Here is a 27,934-nt window from a genome sequence, read left to right as displayed (position 1 = left end):
TATTTCTGCACCTTCATTCCTATTTCAAAAAAAAATACTTTGATATTTCAAGAACCCCTTTGAAATCTCCATGCCGAAAACACTTTTCTCGATAGCATCGTCTATGGAGCAAAGGAAAAGGGCGGGACATCTTTATAGACTTACGAGTCAAAAATTAGTTTATTTGGTGCAGTAAAATTTGATTGAATATACAATTTTTGTTTAAAACAACCACTTTAACAATTCAATACTTTCAAAGCTTGCCCCGTTTCAAATCACTAAGCTTGTTAATTTTTGATTTGCTAAAGATTAAAATAAAGCGAAAGAGCCCAACCAAGCCACCTCAGGGTCCAATTGGCTCTTTAGCTCAGTCAAGTATATTCAGAATAAGATATCATTAAATAAACAAATGCATGCATTTTTATTGCTGTTTATTTCATTATAAAAATCATGTAGAAAAACGATAACCCCGCTCTAAGAACACACCGTAGATTATTACTTATTTTGATTAGCCATCATCCACCAGCTACCATTTGGGAATTTATATTCATTAATAGCGTGCTGTTTAAGTTCAGTACTGTAACCCGGTTGCTTTGGTGGCATATAGCATGCATTTTTTATCTCCACAGGATTCTCAAATTGATCATGTTGCTGATCGACGTATTCAATCATTCTTCCTGATTTCGTACCAGACAGCGATACGAAGTCCCACATCTGAAGATGCTGTACCATTTCACAAAGCCCAACTCCTCCAGCATGAGGACAAACTTTAACTACAAGAATACAAATTTCCAAAAAATTTTGAATCAGATAAAGTTGTTATTAAAATTTTAAACAAACCATTAAGTTTTTTCGCCATCAAATAGACCGATACAATCTCATTTATTCCACCAATTCTTGCCGAATCAATTTGACAATACTGCATGGCTCCAGATTGCAAAAATTGCTTGAACATAATCCGATTAGCACACATCTCACCAGTTGCGACGTTAATACCTAGAGGCCTAAATTAAAAAACGGGAAAACATTTCCTTATCATTTTAAGAATTATCACCTTTCAAATATAAAAATAAGACTTCACTTCAAAGCTTTTGATATAGTTGCGTGTCCAAGAACATCATCAGGTGAAGTTGGTTCTTCAATCCAAAGAGGTTTGTAATCAGAAAGACGAATAACCCAATCAATAGCTTCATTAACATCCCACATCTGATTAGCATCGATCATCTTAAATAAAAAATAATACAGTGTGAAGTTGATAAAAACATAAACTGTCACTTACAAGTTGATTATCCCAACCAATAGATTCTCGAACAATTTTACAACGTCTTATGTCACTTTCAAAATCCCGCCCTACTTTCAATTTAAAAGAAGTATATCCCTTAGCGAGATATTCCTTACATAGTCGTTTGATTTTCTCATCACTATAACCCATCCAACCAACTTGAGTCGTATAAGCCGGATATCCATTCTTTATAAGTTCATCTATTCGTTCAGTTTTGGAACTAACGTTTTGTTTTAACAAGTTAATTGCTTCTTCGGGAGTTATGACATCTGTGATATAACGGAAATCAATAGTTGACACAAGAACCTTAAAATAAAATTTAAATAACGGTTAAATGGTGTTTTGATAATAGAATCCAGTTAATGGTTGTACTCAACAACGTGACGATTGTGAAATCCGCTAAATTACAAATTGAAATGCGTTTTTTTTTCTTAAGATAGTTAACTATTTGGTAACAATCGTTAATTTAATACAATTTTGACCATTTTTGTCTATTTTACAAAATTCTCTAAATAAATGAAATAATTTATGTGGCGCAAGAGTTCGTTGAGAACTAGTGCCTAGTGGCTTAGACCTCTCAACTATTCCTATGTTCGAGTAATTTCAGAGGTAACGAGAGCCTACAATTTTCATGCCGAATCCGAAAAACTAATGTGAGAAAGCAGTTTTCATGACAAGAATTACTCTTGGAGGATTTGGCAGTACCCATACAAACTTTAGATGGAGTAGGTAGGTATTGAACCCAAGACTTTTGGCACGCACTAATCATCACACCACGGGTACTAGCTAATAACTAAAGTCAAGCTAAAATTAAGCAAAGTTTTTTAGATGAGTGGCTCGTAGCTTTAGATAAAATTTCATGATTTTGTTCCACAGTCTTGATTATTGTGCTGTCAAAAAATTTGGCGAATTATTAAAAGGGTCATTGGTTCGGGTTAAATCTCCTCAGAATATTAATTTTAACAGATAAAAATGATATTTCCACAAAACAAATATCAGCCAAATGACACACCTCGATCCGATGGTCCAAATTTTAGTGAGATAACACTGGCATTGAATATGTTGTGCAAAAGAACCATTGTTTCGTTAGCTGTTTAGACAAGGGCACCTCTTAAAACGACATATTGACGAATTCGCTGAGGTGAAAATGTGCTTCATCACTGATGATGATTTTCTTCGAAAATTGATCATCCACTATTGCTATTTCTCGCCACCCTTTTGACCACGTTTGAAATTGTCAAGAGGATAAAGCATTGCATCTTGTTAGCGTATAAACGCAACGTTTATAAACGACGAGCGTGAGATATGCAATTTTGGGCACGACGACTAGCTGAGATTGGCGGCTCTTCAGCCACACTATCACAACAGCAATATTTTCTGCAATACGAACTGTGCCAGCATGAACAGGTATTTTCACATCTCCTACAGACCCAGTTGGACAATTATATTGACCTAAAAATCACGAAGTGCAGATTTGATTTGAACAGCCATTTTCATAATAAGCCTTAATGGATGAAGCACAAACACGCTTCATCTTCGGCTTGGTCTGCGTTACGGTGGGCCTGCTTCGAGGTTGCTTTGAATTACATATCTATTATTTTATCCCTCCCAAGAGCAAATATTTTGTTTGTAAACATTTGTTTTACTGTCGTTGAGCTGTCAGATAACGCAAATGTTCAGATAATTGAACTAGAGCTTCCATTTGGAGTCACATTACGTTATTTTCCTTATGATTGTCAAACGAAACGTGAAGTTGAAGCTCCATTGTGATAGCATCCATTGAATCCCTATGGCTGAACTCGTAAACGTCAAGTGAAGCCGAAGCTGAAGCATGTTTGTGATTCAGCTATAATAACTTTAACGCGTTGCTCGAAAGTGCATCTTTCATTGTTTAAATTGAGTTAGTTTGAAATTGAGAAATGTCAAATGAAACGCAGAAAAACTTGACGTTTAGGTGTGGTTTACTTTCAACATCGGCCCTTAAAATTTAACCAAACTTTGTATAGAGAAGTTTTTTCATTAAAAAGAGAGAAGACAAAACACGAAACAAACTAATTTGAACTCAAACGTATTTGACAATAGGTCCTACAAGATCCATTGTATTGTCCATTGCTATACTAGATATAAACTGGTAGTCGATACATATTCTCATACAAAACCCCCCTAAAAATGTATTCCATCCTTTGCTAAGCTTACAAAACAAATAAAATACAAAAATCAAGCTCAAAAGTTTCTCCATATTTCTGCTCTACTTACAGAAAGTCAAGTAGAGTTAAATAATAGATGACACCAACGTGAAGTTGGCTACTAGCAGTCCGTATCTCGTATCTCAATGAGCCAGTTCAAAACAAAATCGGGGCGACTTTCCATTACCGCTGCACGAATTTCCTTCTGATTTTTTTACAGTTAGGTGGGGGTCCCAATAGAACATATTTTAAATATTAAAGCGAGGATTTAACCCTACTTTTTTTTGTATTGCATTTTTTGAGATTAAAACAATAATTTAATTGTTAGCAAAACGTACTAACAGCTAGGTATGTAAGGGGGGCATGCTGCCCCCTTCAACCTCCCTGCTTGGGCTCACTATAGGATTTGCATTTGAGCACTTATATCAATGAAATAAAAAAAAAACAAGTATGGCAACACTGAACAAAAAACAGGAAAGAAATGTCAAAATCAACCATTTTTGTTTCTTTTTTATATAAAAAAGTGAACTTTGTGGTATATAATTTCTTTATTAAAATATAACTCTTATTTAAAGACTACAAATCTAATTCGACTGGCTTGGGCGCGTCCGTTGAATAGCATAGACGTTAGAATACAAATTTTTATGAGAGCGAGCCAAACAACCTTTTGTCTCGCTTCTATGTCTCAGGTTTCAGAGTTTCGCGCTCAGCGTGCGACATCTAGCTACGAAACTCTGAAACCTAAACATAAGGGGAATTACACATTATTAATGATAGTTGCCTTAATTTTATACTACAACTCGGCCAATCTGACAATTTGATCGCCCACGATTAAATTAAACAAACAAGTCTTAAATTATAATCATGAGATGGTAGGTGTCGCCCTTAATCAACCGAACCTTCAGAGTCTCGATTCTTCCAAAGTCGAATATTTCGAGACTCGACAATGCCATCATATGGCAGCTGTGTGATTTGACAACCTTCGATATCGCGTATTACGTATCTATCATTAGGTAGAATTTTGTAAACAACGTATGGGCCTCTGAACTTTGGAACCAATTTCTTATTTACACCGGTTGTTGTATCTACATTTTTTATTACTACATAATCACCCTCATCGTATATACGTGCCGGGTTATTATGCTCATTAAAATATTTAATATTATATTCCTGAATCTTAGTGATTGCTTCTGAAGCCTTTTCTCTTGACAATTCAAGATTTCTTTCCAGTTGACTTAATTGTTTATCATCAAGAAATTCTGTTAATTTGTCGATTACTACTCCCCTTTGGTTAATACCAAATAACAATTGACTTGGTGTATTTTGAATAGCGCGATGTATAGTGTTATTTAGTCCGAATTCTATTTGTGTTAAAGTAACAACCCAATCTGAGTGCTCGATTGGTTCCGAAAGCTTAGCAAGCATGCCAGTTAATACCCTATTGACTCGCTCTACTTGACCATTGGCCTGTGGCGAATGAACTGCCACCTTAACATGATCTATATTCTGGTCTATAACAAATGAACTAAACTCTAGTGATGTAAAGCAGGTTCCCCTATCAGTAATTACTCTTGATGGCCTACTGTAATACTCAAAATATTTTCTTAGTGCTGCACATACTTCTTTTGAGCTTGTAGATACAACTGGGTATAATTTAGTGAACTTTGTAAATGCATCTATTACCACTAATATATGTTTTCTCTTTGACTTTATTGAAGGGAGAGGACCAAGATGATCCAAGTGTATTGTATGGAATGGAATGGGCTCCTTAGGAATATTGAACAAATTGCGTATATTAGATCGAACTGGTGCTGAGTGCATTATGCAACGGATACAATTTTTAATGTATTTTTCAACTTTTTCCTGAACATTCGGAAACCAATAGTGACGGCCAATTTGATCAGAGCTTTTTGTTACACCTAAATGCCCAATTTTCTCATGGATCATTCTTATAACATTAGTTTCCATTTCAGATGGGACATAGAATCGAAGTTTACCATTTTTATTTTTTTTGAAGACAATACCATCCTGAACTAAAAACGAATTATTATCTTTTAAATATAGTTTGTTTTTCATTTCCAAAATCTTTACATCTCGATTTTGGGCTGCTCTGAGTTGGAAATCAACATCCTCAGAGTCAATAACGGATATAACATTACATCTGCTTAAGGCATCAACATGATTCATATTGGCACCACTACGATGTTTGACCTTATAATCATAATCCTCCAGCTCTAAGGCCCATCGAGCAATTCTATGATTAACATTCTTTTTGTTCAGTGTCATTGTTAAAGAACTGCAATCAGTTACGATTGTAAAAGGAATACCTTGCAAATAAACACGGAACCGACGTAAAGCTGAAATTATGGCTAAAGTTTCCAATTCAAAACTATGGTATTTGGCCTCTTGATCAGTGGTGCTTTTAGAGAAGAATGCTACCGGATGTAATTTATCATCTTCTTGTCGTTGGAGTAGAACTGCACCATACCCTAATGAACTTGCATCGCAATGCAGTTCTGTTTCTTTCCTTGGACTATAGATTGCCAATACAGGTGGAGATGTTAACCGTTCCTTTAAAGTCTGAAAAACATCTTCGCATTCGGAAGTAAATCTAAAAGGAGTTTCAGCTTTTAATAAATTATAAAGAGGTCTTGCTATTCTTGAAAAGGATTCGACAAACCTGCGAAAGTATGAACAAAGTCCTAAAAATGAATGCAATTTCTTTCTGTCTTTAGGCACAGGATATTGAGCAATCGCTCGAATATGGGAATCACTAGGTTGGATGCCATGTTCCGTTACTTTAAACCCTAAGTAATCAAGTTTCGAATATGCAAAGCGACATTTTGACAAGTTGAGCTCCAACCCATTCTTCGCTACACAACATAAAATTTTAGTAAGTATCTCAAAATGTTCAGTAATAGTTTTACTAGCAATTAATATATCATCTAGGTAGACAACTATATCTCCTCTGTCTATAAATTCACGAAAAATTTGAATTATGAATCTCTGAAAAACACTGGGCGCATTCTTAAGGCCGAAAGGCATTTTAAGAAATTCCCATTGACCGTTCGGGGTTACGAAAGATGTTAATTGTGTTGAATCTGCTGCTACCTTTACCTGGTAAAACCCACTCTTAAGGTCTAATAAGGTCATAACCTTCTTCCCCTCCAGGTATTCAATGCAATCGTCTATCAATGGTATTGGATGAGGATCTCTTACTGTACGTTTGTTCAATGCTCGATAGTCTATACACATTCTGGTTTCACCAGATTTTTTCTTAACTAAAACTATTGGTGCAGCATACGGAGAACTACTTGGCTGAATAATTCGTTTTTCCAATAGGTCTTTTATTATTTCACTCACAGTACCTTTTTCTGAGACTGATAGCCTTCGCGGAGCAAAACAAACAGGAATATCAGATGTAAGTCTAATGTGCATCTCAAAATCTTTTGGTGAAACCATAGTTTTATCAAAATTCAAATAATTTTGAGATACTATATTTTTAATAGTTTTTGAAATGTCTAAACTAAGATTTGAATCAATATCTATATAATCTTTTCTATCCCATATAATCTCAAAAGCATGGCAGCCAAATAAATCACTATCTACCTCAACATTATTGTATTCTCTCTTCACATCAAGATCGTCTTTAAGCTTAATCCGATCATGATCAAATGTATTCAACTTGTCTTTGAAGCAATCACTAAGTTCTTTAGGTTGTATCTTTAATTCACCGGCTAATACGCTGCTCCCAAAAACATCATTTATGTTGTTCTTATAATGACTACACTCTGAAGGTTCGGTTTTTTCATCAGAATAAGTGCACATATACAATTGGTTAGAAAGAAAAACTTTATTCGAACAAATTTCATTTTGACACTGCTCAGAAGTTATATTAACTTTATTACAGTTCATGTTAAGTTTTATATTAAAGATTTCAAGGAGATCACGACCAATAAGTAAAGGTATAGGAGTTACTTCATCTGGAATAACCATAAGGGAAACAAGATTTAAATTATCTTTTATATTAATATAACAATTAATCGTACCGTACGTAAAGAGTTTAATGTTTCCTAATCCTTTAAATCTTGAATACGTTAATGATTCTTGAACGTTAATTTCTTCAGGCAGAACAGACTTTCGTATGAAACTAATCGGACTACCGGTATCCAAAAGAGAACAACAATCGATAAATTTTGTGCACTTATTCTTATTTGTCATAAAGGCGACACTCACCATCTGAACAGCATCCAAACTCTGAGTCAGCTCCTTGGTGTCATCATGTAGGGCATCCCGGTTCACGGCTCCAACTCTGGTCTTCACAATATAAGGGCAGTTTTTGTAAGTGTGCCCCTCGTCAGCACATTTGAAACAGGATCCAGCTGGTCGTTGCTCCTTTGGACATTTTGCTGCGATGTGCCCATACTTTGAGCAATTAAAACATCTCTTGGACTGCTCGTTGTTTGATGCTGAAGTTGAGGGAACCATATTTCCTCCAGAAGTTGTTGCCCTAGCAACCATAGTCCTCGGAACTCTTCTTTTTTCGTATCGTGGCAAGAGGTTTTTGAGCTCTACTATAGTTTTGGCGGCAAAAAGAATAGAGACATTTGCTGGTGAATCCCTCAAACCATCGATAATGAATTCGATCAACTCTGCCTCATCGATTTCAGCATGTGACCCAAGTTCTTGCATACATATGACATATCGAAGAAGTGGCTCGCCCTGACGACGTACTCTCTCACTCAGTTGACGATAGACCTGCTGTCTGCTCATCTTATGGTCGAATTCTTTGATAAGTATTTGCTTCAAAGAATCCCAGTTGTCAACGTAGACCGTGCGTAACAGCATTTTCGCAGTTCCCTGCATGAGACGGCGTGCAGACAAGTACTTGCATCGGTCATCGCATCCCAGCGAGTCGGTCACATCTTCGTAGTCAACTATCCATTTAGTGATGCTGTATGGATCGTCACCGTTGAATGCAGGAACAGCATTTTCGATGTCTGAGAAGTCCACTGCACGCCATGGTGCAACCGAAGATGTTGTGGGCGCTTCCATCTGGTCCAATTCTTTCCTTAGCTCAAGGATTTTTTTCCGACGCTCAAGTCTGGCCAGCTCTTGTTCTTCTTCCAAGTCTTGGACATCAGAAGCTGTATTACTGTGCCTGTTATCAGAAGCGGCCAGTGTTTCGGAAGTATTCTCTCCATTCGGAGATGCAGAAGGTGGAGTTTCCTCGGTTAGCTCAGCAGAAGGTGGAGTTTTCTCAGTTAACTCACCAGAAGGTTGTTGGGGTGCCACTGTAACTGTACTTTCATACAATGCCCGAAGTTGAGCTAGAGAAGCCGTGTCTGGCACATCTACTCCAGCGCTCTGAAGTGCTTCAACCAATTGTGCTTTGTTGAGTTTTGTCATAGCTGGCTTTAAATCCGCAAAAAGAGGTAATATACACAATAATTTAGTTTTCTTTTGGTGTATTACCCCACACCTGACGTTGTGGTATATAATTTCTTTATTAAAATATAACTCTTATTTAAAGACTACAAATCTAATTCGACTGGCTTGGGCGCGTCCGTTGAATAGCATAGACGTTAGAATACAAATTTTTATGAGAGCGAGCCAAACAACCTTTTGTCTCGCTTCTATGTCTCAGGTTTCAGAGTTTCGCGCTCAGCGTGCGACATCTAGCTACGAAACTCTGAAACCTAAACATAAGGGGAATTACACATTATTAATGATAGTTGCCTTAATTTTATACTACAACTTTGAAAATTAATTAAAAATAGAAATAAATGTTTCCTCGCTCTAAAATTGCTATAGTTATTATTTATTTGCACATATCTATTATCTATTAAGTAAAAAAACCGCTCGTCGAAATTCGTGCTGCGGTAATGGAAAGTTGAGCCACAAAATCTCTTTTTGTAAAATTAAACACATTTTCATGAATAGTTACAAATAATTGCAGCAATGTAATAAGAGTTCTCTATTATTTATTTTCATTTTTAAAGTCAAATGTGAACACTGTCCTAATCTACAGAAAAAAATAAAATTTTCAGAACTAAAATCTTCAATCTATTGTGAATTAACAAAAACAATCCAAAGTAACGAGTACAAATACTCGCTCAAATTCAACTGTCACTTTTCCCGCTGTTAGAAAGTGACACTTTGAAATTCAACCTCTCTTCGTCGTTTTTAATTCTGAAGGGTGTCGCGACAGACAAAATAATACTTTTTTTTTTTCTGTTCGACTTTCTCGCATGGTTGTTGCAAAATAACCAACAATTCTACACAAAATCGTAATTAAAAACAATTAATATTTATTTGTGCGTGAATTCTCATTGTTATTCTAATGTAATTTGTGTTTACTAAGCGATTAAAAAACCGCAACGCAATACTCTGTGTATGTCTACCGTATCACTTCACTTCAAAGAAAAAAAAGTGAATTATATTTTCCTCCATTCTCCGGCTGCCTTTGTGAAATTAACTTATTGTTTCGTGATAGAATATTCAAAAATTATTAAATTAAACTTTTAAGAACAGAATTTGATTAAAATATAAAAAAGAAAACCAAATTCAGTGCCGCAGCAGCAGTTCTTGGACAGGAGAGTGCCAAAGAAGAGAAAATAAAATTGGAACCCAGCGTGACGCAGATTTTAAAAATAGCGCAAAACAAATCCAAAAATATTTTTTTTTTCGTTTGCTTTTGATTATAAACTTGCCGAGGTTAACAACTAGAGAAAAACGTGAACAAAAACAAAAAGAACAACACAAAAAAAAATTAAATAAATTAAGAAGAATTGCTGCCGCTAGTTTGTTTGCTTTTACATTTAGCCGCGGTCGTAACTTGTAGCTCGTAGCTAGTATCTGCGGCTGGTCTTACTAACCTAACCAATTAATTTCCATTCGAGAAAAGTTCTTAGAGCAGCGTCAACTTTTATACACGAGATAGATCATCAGTTTTAGTTGATTGTTCGTGGTTGTTTTTGTTTTCTTATTAGCGCTTAGACATTGGATTTGTGCCCGTGTCGTATGGTGAAACATTTTAAGAACTCATCAAGGTGATGTACGCATTTATAAACAACTCAAACTCGACAAAAAAAAACCAGTGATAAAAGGGAATTCCTTTGCTGGTACTGCTTGAGTTCGAATGTGGAGCTAGGGTTGCCAAACGATAATTATAATACTCAAAATACCTGAAGGCAGAGATATATAAATACAAGCTGAAGAACTTAACAAATGCGATTGCATTTTGGATTTTTGGACAGAATCAAAAACGCTTATAACAATTTGGTAAGTATTTGAAACTTTTAAGGGTTGTTTTTCAGTTATCATTCCTTAATTTGTGATGTCTTTACCTAAAGTGTTACTTTCCGTGACGGAAATAACTTGTTGATTGTCCAATTTCCTTGCCGATAGGATAGTCAACAAATATTAGCTCAACTTTAAACACGCAGTTTTTTGTATTTGATAAAAAGAGCGACGAAACATTTATTTCCATTTTAAATTAATTTTCAAAGTTCACTTTCTCACATGTAACCGACGCAAAAATGACGTGATTTGACATTTCTTCACTGTTTTTTGTTCAGTGTTCCCATACTTGACTTTTTTTTTGTTAGGGATTTTTTGATTTTAGTGCTCAAACTTAGCAAGAAGCAGAAGATGCTACAAACAGGTGCGACAGCAGGACCGTTTACAGAATAACCAAAGAGCTGTCCGGTACACAAAGCTCAAAGCAACACCTGGTGAAAGAAGTAGACGGTAATGCGATATGTTCGGTGGATGAGCAAGTCAGAAGATAGAAAGAACACTTTTCCTCGGTTTGAAACCGAGTGTTTGCAAACAACGTGCAGCCGATACCTTCGGAAGCGCATGAAGAAACTAATCCCCGAATCCGCACCGCACCTCCCACTAAAGATGAGATCGTTTCCGCAATTAAAGCAGTTAAGAACAACAAAGGGGTAGGACTTAATGGTATTCCCGCAGAGCTTTTAAAAGCCGCGCCAACATCATCAAGCGAACTACTTCATCCACTTAATGAAGCCTGGACCACCGAAAGCTTTCCCCATGTGTGAAAGAAGGGAATTATCGTCAAGTTTCCAAAAAAAGGAGATCTTACAAAGTGCGAAAACTGGAGACGAATTTGCGTTCTACCTGCCTTTGCCTAAATAGTAGCAAAAGTTATACTGGAACGCATCAGAGAACACCTTGAGGCCACACTCGATGCCGAACAAGCAGGATTCCGCGCTGTATCCTCCTGTATTGATCATATTAACACCCTGCGGATCATTATTGAACAGTGCGTTGAATATCGATCACCACTACACTTGCTGTTCATCGACTTCCAGAAGGCCTTTGATAGCGTATATCTGGTTAGCTTTGCGGAGGAGAGGCATCCCCGAAAAACTAATTGCCATTATTAAACAGCATATGATGATGGCGATGGTAGGTTGTCAGAAGATTTTGAAATCCGAAGCGGAGTCAGACGGGGCTGTATTCTGTCGCCAATATTGTTTTTGTTGGTGATAAGCGATGTACTGATCTCAGATCTGTCAGGTAGCGGAGGGATCCAATGGACTTTGACATCCTATTTAAGGCACCTGGATTACGCGGACAATGTTTGCTTACTCTCTCATAGGATCATGGATCTCCATCAAATGACAACAAATGTGGAGAGAGAAGCAGAAATTGTGGGGCTGCAAATTAATTCCGGTAAAACAAAAATGATCAGCCTCGGAACAGGACCATCCTCCCAGAAAAATATTTTCTCGCAACCGGTGGAAAAAGTGGAGAGCTTCTAATACATTGGAAGCATCGTTTCCATCGAAAGCGGAACCGAACAAGACGTCATCTGACGCATCGGAAAAGCAAAAGCGGCGTTCGGTATGCTGTCAAAAATTTTGAGGAATAACTATCAGCTTAAGAACAAAACTACGACTGTTTCGTACAAATGTCGAATCTGTGCTTCTTCATGGATGCAGCGCTTGGTGTCTTCGTAGCATCCTAGGGATTTTTTGGCCCAAACCGTATTTTAAATGAGGTCTTTCATAGGACAGGTGAGGAACCTATAGAGTCTATAATACGAAGACGTAAGTGACAATGGATTGGACATACGCTTTGAAAAGGTAACGACTGCATTGCAGGCCAAGCAATTCAATGGAATCTGCTCACACAAGAAGGAAGAAGAGCTGGACGACCGAGAAGCACATGGCGTCGGAATCTAGGCAAGAGAAAAACATCTCCGAAAACCGTACACGATGGCGCGTAGGTGTAGTAGAGGCCCTATTACCCATAAGGGGTTTCCAACGGACTTAACAGGTCTGAGAACTTAAGAAAGTAAGTAAGTCAACTTAGCTGTTATCAGGCTCAAAACACGAAATACAAAAAGTAGGGTTAGGTCTGTAAAAGAAAATATTTGTTTTTATGACTAAAGGTATTTCCTGGCCTTAATATTTTAAACATGTTCTATTGAAAAAAATCAGAAGGATTCCTCCTTAAATAATGTATTTTTCAGCCATAGAAAAATGTGTTGAACGTAATACCGAAAAAAAACCTTCGCCACAATAGCTCCAAAAGGACCCCAACCTTACTCTGTAATGGAAGGAGTCGTGAATAAATACAAATTCAAAATAATTAGTGTGATGATCAAAAGAGGCAAAAAAGATTAAGATCCATAATAACGGTTTCGAAGACTACATCAACATAAGGACCAAAAACCGAAAAATATTAAAAACACTACTCACTTGCCATTGCAGACTGAATGTCTAACACACATAAAAACACATGGTTATAATTTTAGAAAAATGTGAAATACTCATTCATCAAAGGAGAAAAATTAAGTAGACAAAAACAACTTGCCCCCTCTGCCGATACCTGAAGTACTAAAAGAGATAAACTTAGGCGAAGAAATGTGAAATTGTTTTCAGTTCTAGAAAAGGCCATATTAGGCGTCAAGATCCCAGTAATGCAATTCTTCGAAACTAAATTCATTCCTTCTTGATGTTCATATCAAATAAACCAATAAAAAGGTCAATTTCGGTCAAACGTTGCAAGAAAGAAAATCAAACATTAAAGGGCCGGCTTGCTTTGGCTTGCACTTTAAAAATGGCTTAAAATGTAGGCAATCGGCTGCTGAAGTGCTGATACATTAATACGGCTTAAGGCTTCATCACTATGGTTGTATAAAATCTTAGCGGTTGATCTAAAACCTCTTGAATTGGTTTGTGGAAATTTAAGTCTCACAGATGAAGTGTAAAGGTGCGTCAGAGGAATGAGAAGAATTTTAAAAAATCATAAGTCAATTTCTTATTGATCTAGATAAAGGAATCGTAAAAAAAAAGAGGAGCAATTTTTTTTTGCTGGGACTAGGTACAGGGTCTGGCAAAAAGATCTCTCATATTTCAAAAGTGAACGCCGTGAAGTGTGCGCTGTGGCTCCATCTTGTTGGAACCAGAATTCTTTTGGTTCCTAGTAAACTGATTTAAGTTTGGTTGGAGGAAGGTCTCAATCATGTGACACTAGCGATCCGCATTAACTGTAACTTTTTGCCCATTTTATTTGAAAAAATACGGAAATGCGGATATATTCCTCTACGACAAACGCGCGATGCTCACCGTGCCACGCCATTATGATTACTTAAAACGGCACGTAGACCTCTATATATCTTTCCCAGAATACCATTTTATTTATAAATAGCTTTAAATATAAACGTCTAAAAATACGGGAGGTTTTTTGCCGGACCCTATATATCTAAGCTTCATAATTCAACCCAATTGCGGCCATTAACCGCTCCACCCAAAGAATATGGACTTATGACGCCCTATGCCTCCAATCCCATCTGGAGGATAAACTTCGGCGAATTAAGAGAGTTCTCTAGGTCACCGTTCTGGTAAAACCATCATCTGCAATCTTAATCACGTCTTGTGAGATGTAACCGTGTAAGAATCACTATGGGGAAAACTACTCTGCTTTAAATGAGTGTTGTTTGGCATACCAGTCCTCCATGGTGATTCCTTATAGTATTGACAAAATTGTACATCCTTCCTCTTTTGAACGCCGCCGCCGTAAGATCCGTTTCTCTAACTCAAATGATGATGCTATGATTTTTTTTAATCTTTTGATTTCTCTGGCATAATCTTTATATCTCTTTTTATCTTCCCAATCATTGTAAAATGATTCCCAATCATAAAAAAGCCTTAAAGAAAACGCGGTATCGACTACCGATAAACGTACTTTATAAAATACTCAAGTTGCTATTAAATCATTTTAATCTCACCAATATTTCACAGACGGCCCAAAATTGTCGATCATCTCTTAAAGATATGGTTTAATTTCACATTTGTTGGGTGATGAGGCAAAGAGGCGTTAGCAACCAAATCTAACCTTTTATCGACTCGTGAATTTATCTTATGCTAAAGCATGGCCACAGATGGACTAACAACCCGTTTTTTGTCCATCAACTAAACTTATTTAGGGAAAGCTTCATTTTAAACGCTAAAAGCGCAACTCATTTATCTTGGTGAATTCCACATTAGTCCCGTTTAAGGTGTACTTACTAGAAACTGTTTAATAGGTAGGTATGCATTTAAACAGTTTCTCATCTTCTCTGTTCATATCCCGCCCTGTCTCAAATACTTCTTGATTAGCTCCAAATAGTTTAACGAGTAAGGAAGATCATTAGATTCGATGTGGCTTCACAACCGACTTCAACTGGTCTAAGTGTGTTTACTTTTTCAGTCACTATCACCTGATCCAATCGAACTTATCACATTGAGGGTACCCCCTCAGGACCATTATATAATGCCACAACCTAGTCGAAAACTCGCAAAATAATCTGCTTTTTTTCTTTCTATTTCTAGACACCATGAATAACAAAATGGAAGACTTAGACAAACTAACGGACAGCGAACTGCGTCATCGTCTTCTGCAGTATGGTTTTCCCAATATGCCGGTCACCGAGACAACTAGGAAAATTCTCATCAAGAAGCTCCGCAACCATTTGACCAACGAGAAGGCCAAGCTGAAACGTCAAACCAACTATGTAACACGTTACTCATCCGACGAAGAATCCGATCAAAATCCAATAACGCCCTCGCCCATACGAGGCCGTTCATCGGTAATGTCAAACTTTCGCACCACATCATCCACATCAAAAACATCACTATCCAAGACAACACCCAACAAAATGCCACCACCAGCATCACCCATTGTGCTAACCAGGCGATCGGCAGCTTCAAATCTTTCGTCGCCACCACCACCCACTCCATCGTCTTATACTGCAAACAAATCAACAGGCTACTCAAGTCCCAGCAGTAGCCGATATAGTTCGTCGCCAAAGCAGAAGACATCTCCGAAAATCTACGTCCCACCACCAATTCTGGCATCGGAAAGCGAAGAAGAATCGGATTATCTGTCGTACACCCCGAAGCAGTACAATAATTCACCGCCACCAGCAAGCACATGGACATACTCGAGTCCGTATGTGCCGGCGACGCCGAATAATATCACTCTTGACAGGAGTCTCAATTGTTCGTGGAACACATCTTCGTTGTATCAAAACAATGCCCCAACCTCTCACGTCTCGGCTTCGGCGTCAAACTCACCGAACAACAACTGCAACGGTCAGGGCACCAATAATGACCTAGGCTATGGCGGCGACTTCACCAAGCGATTGCTGAAACTCCGCGGAGAAACCATCAGGGATAGTATCCTTCAGAAGCGCAGCAGTACTGGTGCAGCGAAACAACCGCTGCGCCAGATCCACACAACCCCATCGGTCGACCCGTCTGACATCGTTTACCAACAGTCAGAGCGATCGGATAGCAACATATCACCCAGTACAGCATTTGCCCAGTTGGTAGCGCGTCTCGACGAACAGTACGGCTTCAAGCAGACTTTCATTCCATGCGCTCTGGTTAGCATCTTGCTTTTGTTTTTCTTCTTTGTCGCGTTCTTCTACATGACTATCAGTCCGGACCTTATCAGCACCATCAACGAGAAGAATACCGAGTTCACTATTTGCAATCCGCACCATGCTGATTCGGCCATAGCAACTGCAGGGTATTCGTGCGTTGAAAAGGATCAACTCCAAGCAGCGGTTCTTATGTTGAAATATCTTATGCCCGAGCTGCAGAAACGGGCCGAAGTCCATTTCTGCAAAGACGCTTCCCAGGAACCCACTATAAGCGCTAGAGACTTTGTCAAGCACCTGCACAAACTCGGTTTGACTACAGATGTTCGCAAGACCCTCAAGGATCTTCACAATGCTGAATATTTGATTGAGAAAAATCCCCAATGGAAGATAAGACATGTGTCACCGGTATCCAAAGAAATCATGGCATTCCATGAAGTTGTCAAGCTGCGACCAACTCAAGGGAACTCCTTCACTATCGAGAACCCTCGTCTTCCCATCACCTGCACGATCTCCAACAAGATCCAGCAGTTCTTCGTGATCATAGGATCGGCGACTCTCCTTGCCGTTGCAGTGCTTGCGATCCACATCGGCTACCGCTACATCCAGAGTCGCCGCAAGACGCGAGCCGACGCCATTGAGTACTACACAAACGAAATAATCACTGAGCTCATGCGAAGAGCCATCAGTCCCGACTCAACCCAGTCGGACGTGGTGGTCAATCACCTCCGTGATAAGCTGATTCCACTGCACAAACGAAAACAGATGCAATCCGCCTGGAACGAGGCCATTCAAAACCTCGAGCTCAACGATAGTCGCATTCAATTCGATCTGGCGCTGCGCAATGGCGAGGAGTGCAAAACAATGAAATGGATCGCCAATGTCTCCGCCGATATGCTGGCTCGCACCGCCAACACCCTCAAACAGTGGCACAGTCCGGCTTTTGACAAGTCAAACAAAATCGCAAACCCGCCTACAAATTGCCTAAAAATCCGTCAAATGTTCGAGCCGCTCGAAGCGAACAATCCCAACCTGAAGACCATCATCCAGGATGCAATTCTAGAGAAGGTCGGTCCCAAATGCAAAATCTACGACATCCAGCTAGATAAGCAGAGTTGTTGTGTCTACGTTCGGTGTGCTACCGAACACGACGCTGGCATAGTTCACAACGAAATCAATGGCTGGTGGTTCGATAAACGTTTGGTTTCTATTAAGTTTTTGCGACTACAACGCTACCTCAGTCGGTTCCCGAAATCAGCATCGGGACCGATGTGCCTTCATCCATCGAATGCAAATAATTCGTCGATGACGCAGTGTTCGAAGGACTTTGCCGGTGTGGTCAATGGGGTGAATGACGAAGAGGACGATGACGATGAAGATGATGAACTTGACGAAGAGGACTCATAATTTATGGAGGAAAAATTGAAAATTTATCACAGCGATAGTGTAAGGGAAGAAGTAAGAAAAACAACAACAAAAACAACTGCTACAGCTCTAGTTAAGCCTTTTACTTAAATTAACTCTTTTTTTTCTAAGAAATTTTTTTTATTTTTTGTTTTTTCAATTCTTGTTTCTTGTTTTCTTTTTTTCAACAAAAGAAGACAACAAAATATAATAATATAGTTGTATATTTTTAAGATTTATATAAGTTCTTTCTCATCTTTCTTTCTTTCTCCTCCTTCTTTCTTTTCACTCATTTAGGTATTTAGTTGTAATAAAAGAAAAAGTTGAGAGATTAACAAACGCACAGATTTGAAATGGAAATATGTTAAATTGTAATGGAATTATTTGGCATGCTTGAAGAGCTAACTTTGACTTAAACTTCATTCAAGTCTCTCCGAATATTATATCCTAAAAAAATTATGCAACGACCTTATTGAAAGAACATCTGTATGACAGTATGTCACTTTTTCATAAAACAAATTAGTGGTATTCAAATTTTTATTGAGATTTCATCCATAACTTGAACTGAATTTTGTAAGCTTTAAATTTTTGTTTCCAAATCAATAAAACAAAAAAACGTGGCATTTCTTAAAACAAACAATATTTGCATTTTTTAAAGTGCTTAAATCTTTTCGTTAAAATTCTATTGCAAGAAGTAAATTAAAAAATCAGAATCAATTTGTAATTATTTGTATGTCATGTTCTAAGTTCCCTTTTTTATGGATCGTTTTTTTTTTATGGATTGTGTTTGTTAAACCTAACTAAGCTTTACATATATAAAATTGAAACAGACATTAAAAAAAAACACTAACCATTATTTTTCTTTAAAATGAGATTTTTACTAAAGTGATTGTAAATTACAAACAAACAAAAAATAAAGAAAAAAATAAATAATAATTTGTTAAAATGTAGAGAAAAAGAAAAACATTAAATTAATAATAATTGTCAGCGGAAATTTCTTTTACTATTTAGTTTTATTTTCAGCACTTTGTGTAAGTTAATAAATGAATATAACTTTTATGTGTTCTCTTTGTTTTGTTTAAGATAGTTTTTTTTTAATATAATATTTTATAAGATCTTCATGGTTGATTAAACATATCTAAATATGGACGTCAATAAAAATAACTCATCAAAACATTTCAAGATGTTTATATTTTTATATTTTGTTTTTTAATAAAGCAAGGACTTTGAGGGAAATTTCCATTTAAAAATAATGTTCACCGGAAGCCCTTCTCTATCTTTGGGCTATAATAAATTAGTTATCATCGGTATGTAGCGCTTGCTGTTGACGATGACGCTACAGGCCTAAAACCCAAACCAAACGGTAACTTATTGAGGATGCATCATCACAGGGTGCCTGATTATGAGGTTCGCGGCGGATCGTTTGTAAAATTTGTGGTGATTTATTTAATAATCAATATTAAAATTAAAAAATGGAATCAATTATGGTGTATATTTATTCTGAAAGTGAGGAATTTGAGGAATCCTCAAGATTACGGGTGTCCAGGAGACTACTAAGGAGAAAATCTCCTCTTGATCTCCCTTCAACTGAGTAAGTATTGTTTCCTTTTAGTTGAAATCGAATTAATCAATTAATTTACACACTTTGTCTTAATAGATTTATCAAACTATTTCGACTTTCGAAAGAAGCTTTTGTCTTCATTTTGCAAGAGATCAGTGAGGAATTCAAGGATCAGAACATCAACGGCATTCCTTCAATTTTAAAGCTTGCCGCTACTATGAGATTTCTTGCTGAGGGATCGTACCAAAAAGGAGTTGGACAAGACGTACTGCTTGGAATGACACAACCAACAGTCTCAAACGTTTTGTCTGAAACTCTTAAAATTCTTGAGAGAAAGTTGTGCCCAAAAATGATAAATTTTAAAATGAATGAACAGGAAAAGCTAGAAGCAAAAACAGCATTCTATGAAAATAGTGGTTTTCCTGGGGTTATAATGTGCGTTGATGGAACGCATGTAAGCATTATACGTCCTACAACAAATGAAAATAAAAACTCAAAAAGTGAATTTGATTCATTTTTTCTACGCCAGCGGAAGTTAAAGAGTTTAAAAAAGTTCACAGTTTTAGTGGATGTGATAAATTTAGAGGGACATTTTAATTGACAAAACCCCCGGCCATGTTGATGGTTTTCGAAAATGACTTAAGTTAAAAATCAATAAAACCGATTAAAATAAAATAATTGTATGGTAGTAAAATCACATAATACCTATCTATAAGGAGTGTAGGACCCCTCGACCCAACTTATTTTAAAAAATAAAGTAAACCATTTTTTTTAACTCCAGTTTTTCAATAAATAATTTATTGTGAAACCTAGTAGATTCATTTAGTATTGAACAAATACATACAAATAGAAGAGGCTGGGATGCGACCCACACTGATAATTTCCCATCTCGTCTTTCGATCTGTCTTGCTTAAAAGTTTGTTGGGTTAAAAAAGTTGTCAGTTGACGTATTCTCAAAAATTTTTAAATTACCAACATTATTTTTCATATAATGAAATAGTTTAGTTTGAAAATCTAATTTTGTTAAATAGGTTTTTAATCGAAAAGAAATTTTTACCAAGTTTTAATATTGTTTGTTTTTTTAGGTTTTTATCTTTTGTAAAAAAAAACTGTCAATTCGAGTTGAAAACAATTTGTCTTATAAGGTAAAATAAGCTTGAAGCCATAATCTAAAGTTTTTGAAAAGATATTTTAGTTGAAATTCAATTTTTACCAATTTTGAGTACTTAATGTTTTTTTTTGGGTTTTAATTTTTTTTTTAAACTGTCAATTTGATTTTTCTCAAAATTTTGGGTGAGTTGAACATTTTTTTTTCAATTTTTTTTTTATATATGGTTCTTGACTTCTTGAGCTATGGACTACGAAAAAACACGAACGTACAGACATACGAAAGTACGTACACACGCACAAACAGACATCTTTCTAAAAATCTTTTATTTCGACTCTAGGGACTTTAAAAAGTTGAGAAAAATCAAAATTTTCAATTCGATAAATCGGAGAGCCCATTACTCGTACAATAACTTCCTATGGGAAGTTAATAAACGGAACAAAAATTATCTGAAATTAAATTTTAAGGTTAACGAACGTTACATTTCGAGCTTTTTTCGCCGAAAAATCGTTTAAGATTTGGTAAATTCCAATTCTCGGAGTAAATCGCTTTCAATGCTCACGAGAGAAAACTTCGATAGACGGTTTTGTCCCATCGTGGTTCGAAGCCAATTTTTTATAATTTCCATTTTTGAAAACGAGAGCTCTCCAGTGCAATTTGTTACCATTAAAACCAAATATGTACATTCTCAATGCAATTTCGAGGTTTGGGAATGAAATTTTGATTTTCGAGAATTTGGTAGTAAAATATTTTCGGCGATTGATCTGTTCCATAGTCCTTTTTCTCTTTGTATAAGGCAATCAAAGACTCTAATTAAACCAACTCAAGACCAAGGCTCTTAATCATCCGGATACACTTCCGCCCCGGTTTTTCTCCCCTCAATCCGACACCTGCAACTTGTCAATAAGATACTAGAAACTTGTCTAAAGTTTAACGTTTATTATGTCGCCTGAACCTGCCCGATTATATTATTATTATATTCAAAAGAAAGAGTAAAAGACTAAAAGATGAACATGACCACTCTTCGATTACAGCACCATTTCCCATGCCCAATTCCCCTATTGAGACTTTATATTATCCATAATTTCTAGTCCATCTCTAAAGTCTTGAATCGAGCATTGACATATTACTTTATTTAGGGGCCGGTTATAGCTATCAGTAAAATCCATCAGTAAAATTTTTGTTTTTAGTTTTTGAGCGTGTTATAGATTTATTTCTAACAAAAGATTGATGCAATAAGATGAATCCTATATTGAAGTATTTTTTTCAAAAAGAAACAATGCATTTAAAGTTTTATTTAATTTATAAATCCATTTTAATTTTTTTAATGATGAAATTTCATTTTACTGAACAGCTGACTGCCAAAAGTCAAAAGAAATTCCATTTCGTTTTATTGTTCGTGTTTCAATTTTTTGCTGTTCCGATCACATCATTAAAAATTTTACTGATGAAAGCAACAGCAAAAAAAATGTCTGAGGCGCGAAGCTCGATGTTATGATCGAAAGTAAACAACATTTTAATAGCAAAACAAATCATCCGAAAGTACTCAAAAAACTTAATTGGGAACAACTCGAGTCTCTCAATAAGTGAAAAATATTCGCCATGTATCTTCCGAGCATGGAAAAGCGGGTGTACTTGAAAGCGTCGTATTTTTTGAGAAGATCTTTTATTTATTATACACAAAGCTGTTGCAATCAATAAATTTTGTTTATTTTTTGCACGACCCATGATAAGATCAACTTAATTTCACAGAAGCACAAACGATAACAAACAAATGAATAACAAAACGAACTCTTCAAATAGAAACTTCAAAGTGACATTTAATTTAATGACGTAAATTTACTGATTGCTATGATCGCTCATCAGTAAAACATTTCAAATTCCTCCTGTTTCAAATTTTACTGATGCATTTTACTGATAGCTATAACTGGCCCCTTAGGCGTCGGTTATAGCTATCAGTAAAACCCATGTGTAAAATTTGAAACAGGAGGAATGTGGAATGTTTTACTGATAAGCGTTTATAGCAATCAGTAAATTTACGTCATTAAATTAAATGTCACTTTGAGGGTCCGCTCCTTAGACAATTTTTGTACTGTTTCATTAGCAAAATTTTCAATGATGTGATCGGAACAGTAAAAAAATGGAACACCAACTGTAAAACGAAATGGAATTGTTTTTCCTTTGGCAGTCAGCTGTTCAGTGAAATGAAATTTCATCATTAAAAAAACTAAAATGGATTTATAAATTAAAACCTGTTTTTGGAAAACCTTTTGTACCTCATTATAAATGTATAGCTTTAAATATAATTTAAATTTAAGTTTTTAAATAAATGACCTATCTAAGTTTCCATTCATAGGTAATTTGTGTTTTCAACTGACAGATCCGAAATATTCCTCAAGTTCAGCCAACAGGAGCGACTTCATTTTCAGCCATTCAAAAAACGTAAATCCTGACCAAGGCAGATAGTTACTGTGAAAAATTTATAATTTGAAAATTTATTTCATCAACCTCTACCTTCAGTTTATCTTACAAAAACTATCAAAAACGTTATTGTCTAAAAGAAAACTCCTCAGGCAAGCTGCATTTATTAAAATATTAAATAAGAAATATTACTTATTTCTTTTTTTTTTTTAAGGATCCTTTTAACACAAAACATTTGGAATTGTGCAGAAAATATACGAATAAGTCATAGAGTAATAAAGTTCACCTTTCAGTTGAATGAAAAAAAAAAACATAATGAACTGTCATTTTGACATAAGTCGACTTGACTTGATAGTTAGGGAGGTTTGTCCTTACTAAGTTTCTAGTAAACTTTCCAATAAACTTGCCTTAATTGGAAGGCCAATCAGATATTAGAAACTTGTCTTCTTTCCAAGTCCTTTAATGACTGAACCTACCATCTATCAATCGTGAACATTTAACACTTAGTTGGATATTTTTGGGCCGGAAAACTTTTATGCTCCATGTTTAAAATTAATGTTTTTAATGCAAAACAAAGCAATGCATTGGGATTTTAATTGTATAAAAGTTAAATAATAAAAATAGTATTACGGATACTTTTGTTTGTTACTTCCACGTGTGTTGCTTTGTTAACCCTTAACTCTTTGGTTCAAACTTAGATTTAAAGGAATCATGTTTGTGTGTTTTCAAAATTATACAACGTAAACAACCTTATCAAAAAACCAGCTAATTAAATCTTTTGCTTTAAAACACCTAATTATACCTACGTACATATGTACATACATTTTTGTACATATTTATATGTCTATTTACTAAAAGTATGTTATATACTAGAAACAATCATGAGATACACATTATGAATCTATTCTAGCTACTTTTTTCTGTGTTCATGCCTTTCATTGAGATAAGATTACGTATTTTATTTTAAACAATAATTCATCTAAAATGCAATCAAAACAAGAATGAATAGCAATTTTTTGATCAACAGAATACAAAATTGCCAACTTATATCTTAATCAAACATAATGTACATACCTCTGGTTCCATATCTACCAATAGTTGCCAGACAGGTTTCTTCTCAAGTCTTGCCCATAAATCCCATAAACCATTTATAATTGCAGCAACCGCCAAGTGCGTAACACCTTTCTCAGGACCAATCTAACAACAGTTCAAATTAGTGATAGAAGTGAGTATGTTACTATTTTATTTATTTTGATTAAGACCCTTACCCATCTCAGTTGAGATTCACTTGTGAGTGCCCTCCAAAATAATCCAAAGTTTTGGAAAATATCCCAACAATTACGATTGACAACTAAATGTTTCATTGCCTCAACAGCTAATTTAACAACTTCAGTACCACGTCCTATTTATGAATAAAATGTTCTTATAATTAACAAATTTAGTTTTGTTAGAAAGCAAGACTTACCTAATGTAAAAGTTAGACCATATCCTTTGGTGGCATTCTTCAATTCCAGAGTCACATAAACACATGAATAATCTGGATCAATGTGCTTCAAAATCAAAGTCAAAATGAATTTGGAATAATTATTGTTTTTTTTTTAATTGTTAAAAGAACAAACCATTGCATCAGATCCATCACCTTGAAGAGATGTAGGCCAACGGATATCTTCACTAGTTAAGGAAATGATTTCAAAACTATTATAGTTTCTTTTGTCCATTTTTGTTGTTCTTATTGTTAAATGTTAATAAAACGATCTACTTTACAAAGTAAGTGAACTGTTTAACAAGACAAGTGAAAATAAACTGAAATTATTTGATTCGAACAAATCGCACGAAAACAAGTGACAATCGAACATATGTTTTTTATTTACTTGTAGAATTTACTTACCTTATCAGAAATTAAGCTTTTTTCCAATAACAAAAATATCAGGGCCGTAGGCATTTTGTTTAAACTTATTTGTTTTTATAAAAAGTATTATAAATATTTGTGCGTTTTTGCATTATACATACATATTTTTGCTTTAGAGGAAAAATGTTATATATCTAACATTTACGCGGTGTATGTACATGGTTGCTGCTTGTTAACAATTTGCGCTGAATGCGTTTATTCTTCTAAAATTGAGTTTCATGTTGTAGATATTATTTTTTAGCATACAAATATGTTATGAATTATTCTCAGGACCGGATGTCTTTTTGGAGGGAGACTTTAGACTTTAGTTTTTTTTTTACTTTTTTTGCTCTTCTACTTTTACCTACAGCCTACAGTTCTTTGTACATGCATGATTATTTAATTATATTAATCTTAAATAACAGAAATCATTGATATATATTTGTTCACTCCAATCAGGCAATCAGTGAAATATTAAAATCTCAAATGGCCCTGGTAAGAAGCACTTCCAATTCATTACCCATCTTGAGGGAGTACCCCAATCGCTTAACGGCTGAGTGGGGTGGTACTTGCCAGCAACCTTGGAGGTTGGGTATTAGATTCTATGTCTTGACATTTTTTTCTTCTTATAGATTCATATAAATTAATTGCTGTATATGAAAAATGTTCTTCAATTCTTGGAAAAATCAATTATTATTGACTTATTGGTAATTTGTCCATCTGCATCGTTTTTCATAGCCAGTACAAACGGAACCGAATTCTGATTGAGAAATTATCGGAGAAGAAAAGTTTTTAGTATTGAAAAAGCTCAGCTACACTCGTTGGTCTTGTCGAGCTGAAACTACGATAGCCTAAGTTAACGGCTATTCGGAAATCGAAGAAGCTCTAACCAGCCTTTCTTCCGCAATTAAAATCAAAAAGACATCTTAAGGAATGAATCAACGCACTTTCTTCAGAAGATGAGTGGTCTCGAAACAGCTTTGTTTGCAATATTTTGGAACGATATCTTGGAGCGTTTCAACGCTACAAACAAGATGTTGCAAGATCCGAAAATGATTCTTGAATCGGCAATGCGTGCACTTGAATCATTGAAATTATTTGTGGAATTAAAACGAAATGATTTTGATAAATACGAGAAAGTAGCCAAAAATATATCCCATACTAATAAATATGCACATTCACGCACCCGCACTAGAGACATGTGAGGTTGATCGATTACGGGCAAGCACAAGACTCAAATCTGTCATCCCAGTGATTGACCAGCTATCCGTTTCTCTTATTGAAAGATTGCATGCCTATGAAGCTGTACGTTCAAGATTTGTATTCCAATCATATCGAGAAGAAGGATGCTGAAAATTTGAACGCTGCAACAGAGGCATTGGTGAAAGTGTATCCGGATGATTAAGAGCGTAGTCTTGGTAATAAGTTGGTTCAATTTGTGTCTTTGATTAACTCATAAAAAAAGAAAAAGGACTATGGAACAGATCAATCGCCGGAACACTATTTTACTTCCAAATTCTCGAAAATCCAAATTTCAGAGCTTCATTCCCAAACCTAGAAATTGCATTGAGAATGTATTTGGTTTTGATGGTAACAAATTGCACTCGAGAGCGCTCATTTTCAAAAATGAAAATTATAAAAAATAGGCTTCGAACCACTATGGGACAAAACAGTCTATGGAAGCTTTCTCTCCTGAGTATTGAAAGCGATTTACTCCGAGAATTGGATTTCACCAAATCTTAAACGATTTTTCGGCGAAAAAAGCTCGAAATGTAACGTTCATTAACCCTAAAATTTAATTTTAGATAATTCTTTTTTCCCTTTATATTTATATGTGTTTGTTCAATACTTGGTTCCAAAATAAATTGTTTATTGAAAAACTCGAGTGAAAAAAATGGTTTATTTTATTTCGGAAATAATTTGGGGCGAGGGGGCCTCCGCTTCTATATTGCCCCTCTGCACCTCTAAATCTGGTTTGCCATTTTGTAATAAATGGACCTAGTCCTGAACAACGTTTGCAAATCGAACAAGAGAATGGTTTCTTCCATGCAACGAAGCAGAATTTATTGAAGCAAACTATTGGTGACTACATTATTTAGTGGGGTGGGGCTGTGGGGTGGCCTGCAAAATAGTGTGATTTAGAACCGCTGGAATATTTTGAGTGGTCAACAATTGGGCCTCTTGGTTGAAATTTATTAGAGTCAGCCGTATCGTTCATTAAATAATATGCGTTTTAAAGGATTCAACATCTAACGTTTTTTTCAACTACTTCTTATTTCGTGAATGGTAACAGTTACCTCATGTCTGATTTAAAATATAATTAGTTTTACCCTTCCGCTGAAGTAATATGGTTGTTTTTACGTTTGAACAACGGTAGGAACAACAATACGAGAAGATGCTTATTTTGCCATAAAAATCATCTTTTCAGATGAAGCTCATTTTGATATTGGCGGGTATGTAAACAAGCAAAATTGTAGCATTTGGGGCACAGAAAACTTGCACGCATACATAGAAAAGGCGATACACCCAAAATGAATCACTGTTTGGTTTGGTGCGGATTTTCAATTCAACTTCAATGTTTGAACGTACATTTTGACCAAGGCAACTAGTTAGTTTTTTAAGTGTCATAAATCATTCATCAAATTCAGAACTTTACTTCACAAACCTCTACTTCAAGTTCATAGTACAAAAACTACCAAAATCATTATTGTCTACAGAACTCCTCAAAACCATCAAGATTTGTATTGTAAAGAAATATTATTTATTTCTTTTCCAAATTTAAAAGGAAGCTTTTTACAGAAAGCATGAAATGAAGGTGTGCAGAAAACAAAATAAATCATAGAGTAATAAAGTTCAGCTTTCGGTTGAATGAAAAAACATGATCAATTGTCTTTTTGACATAAGTTGACAGTTATGGAGATTTTTCTTGCCTAACTTTCCAATAAAGGCAATTTTTTGATAGCTGGCCAATCAGATGCTAGAATCGTACCCTACTTTCAAGGCCCTTATGTTGTCTGAACGTGCCCAATTTAAATAGCCCTCTTTTTGGGTAGTTGTCACTTTTGAAGTTGTCATATTTTGACATTTGACAAGTAAAAACTAAGCATTTACTAAACATGGAAAGCTACACGATTCAACAACGTATTAAAATTGTTAAATTTCACCTCAAAAATGGTGAACTTTTTGCAGTTACAGTTTTGCAAA

General features: G+C 35.7%; 2 protein-coding genes and 1 long non-coding RNA gene across 4 annotated transcripts; 2 read left to right on the top strand and 1 right to left on the bottom strand.

Moving 5' to 3' along the window:
- Positions 1–396: 396 nt before the first annotated feature.
- Positions 397–24,629, bottom strand: LOC129952771 (mitochondrial enolase superfamily member 1-like). The gene is made up of 8 exons (XM_056065586.1): positions 24,462–24,629; positions 24,308–24,392; positions 24,111–24,244; positions 23,917–24,039; positions 1,259–1,567; positions 1,061–1,203; positions 820–983; positions 397–752 (listed from the first exon to the last, which is right to left on the bottom strand). Exons 1-8 carry the CDS (start codon positions 24,558–24,560, stop codon positions 475–477), a joined length of 1,335 nt encoding a protein of 444 aa, XP_055921561.1. The 5' UTR covers positions 24,561–24,629; the 3' UTR covers positions 397–474.
- On the top strand, positions 4,068–8,891 carry LOC129952772 (uncharacterized). 2 transcript variants are annotated; one of them, XR_008782377.1, is made up of 3 exons: positions 4,068–5,094; positions 5,166–6,567; positions 6,619–8,891. It is a non-coding gene; the product is annotated as an uncharacterized LOC129952772 (long non-coding RNA). The 2 variants fall into 2 exon arrangements; XR_008782376.1 differs by having other exon boundaries at positions 4,069–5,094; positions 5,166–6,340; positions 6,397–8,891.
- LOC129952770 (inner nuclear membrane protein Man1) lies at positions 9,617–18,811 on the top strand. Its single transcript, XM_056065585.1, has 2 exons — positions 9,617–10,731; positions 15,297–18,811. Exon 2 carries the CDS (start codon positions 15,302–15,304, stop codon positions 17,753–17,755), a length of 2,454 nt encoding a protein of 817 aa, XP_055921560.1. The 5' UTR covers positions 9,617–10,731; positions 15,297–15,301; the 3' UTR covers positions 17,756–18,811.
- Positions 24,630–27,934: the final 3,305 nt, after the last annotated feature.

This window comes from Eupeodes corollae, chromosome 3, assembly GCF_945859685.1.
Source record: "Eupeodes corollae chromosome 3, idEupCoro1.1, whole genome shotgun sequence".
NCBI classification, from domain to species: Eukaryota; Metazoa; Arthropoda; class Insecta; order Diptera; family Syrphidae; genus Eupeodes; species Eupeodes corollae.
The sequence above is the reverse complement of the archived record's forward strand: the minus strand, read 5'-3'. Positions and strand labels throughout refer to the sequence as shown.

Bases quoted from the DNA above. Each gene is read 5' to 3' on its own strand.
- LOC129952770 (XM_056065585.1), top strand. From the start codon at position 15,302: ATGAATAACAAAATGGAAGACTTAGACAAACTAACGGACAGCGAACTG.
- LOC129952771 (XM_056065586.1), bottom strand. From the start codon at position 24,560: ATGGACAAAAGAAACTATAATAGTTTTGAAATCATTTCCTTAACTAGT. The intron at 24,245-24,307 runs GTAAGTCTTGCT...ATTCATAAATAG, and splicing joins TGGTCTAACTTTTACATTAG to GACGTGGTACTGAAGTTGTT. The intron at 24,040-24,110 runs GTAAGGGTCTTA...AACTGTTGTTAG, and splicing joins GTGAATCTCAACTGAGATGG to ATTGGTCCTGAGAAAGGTGT.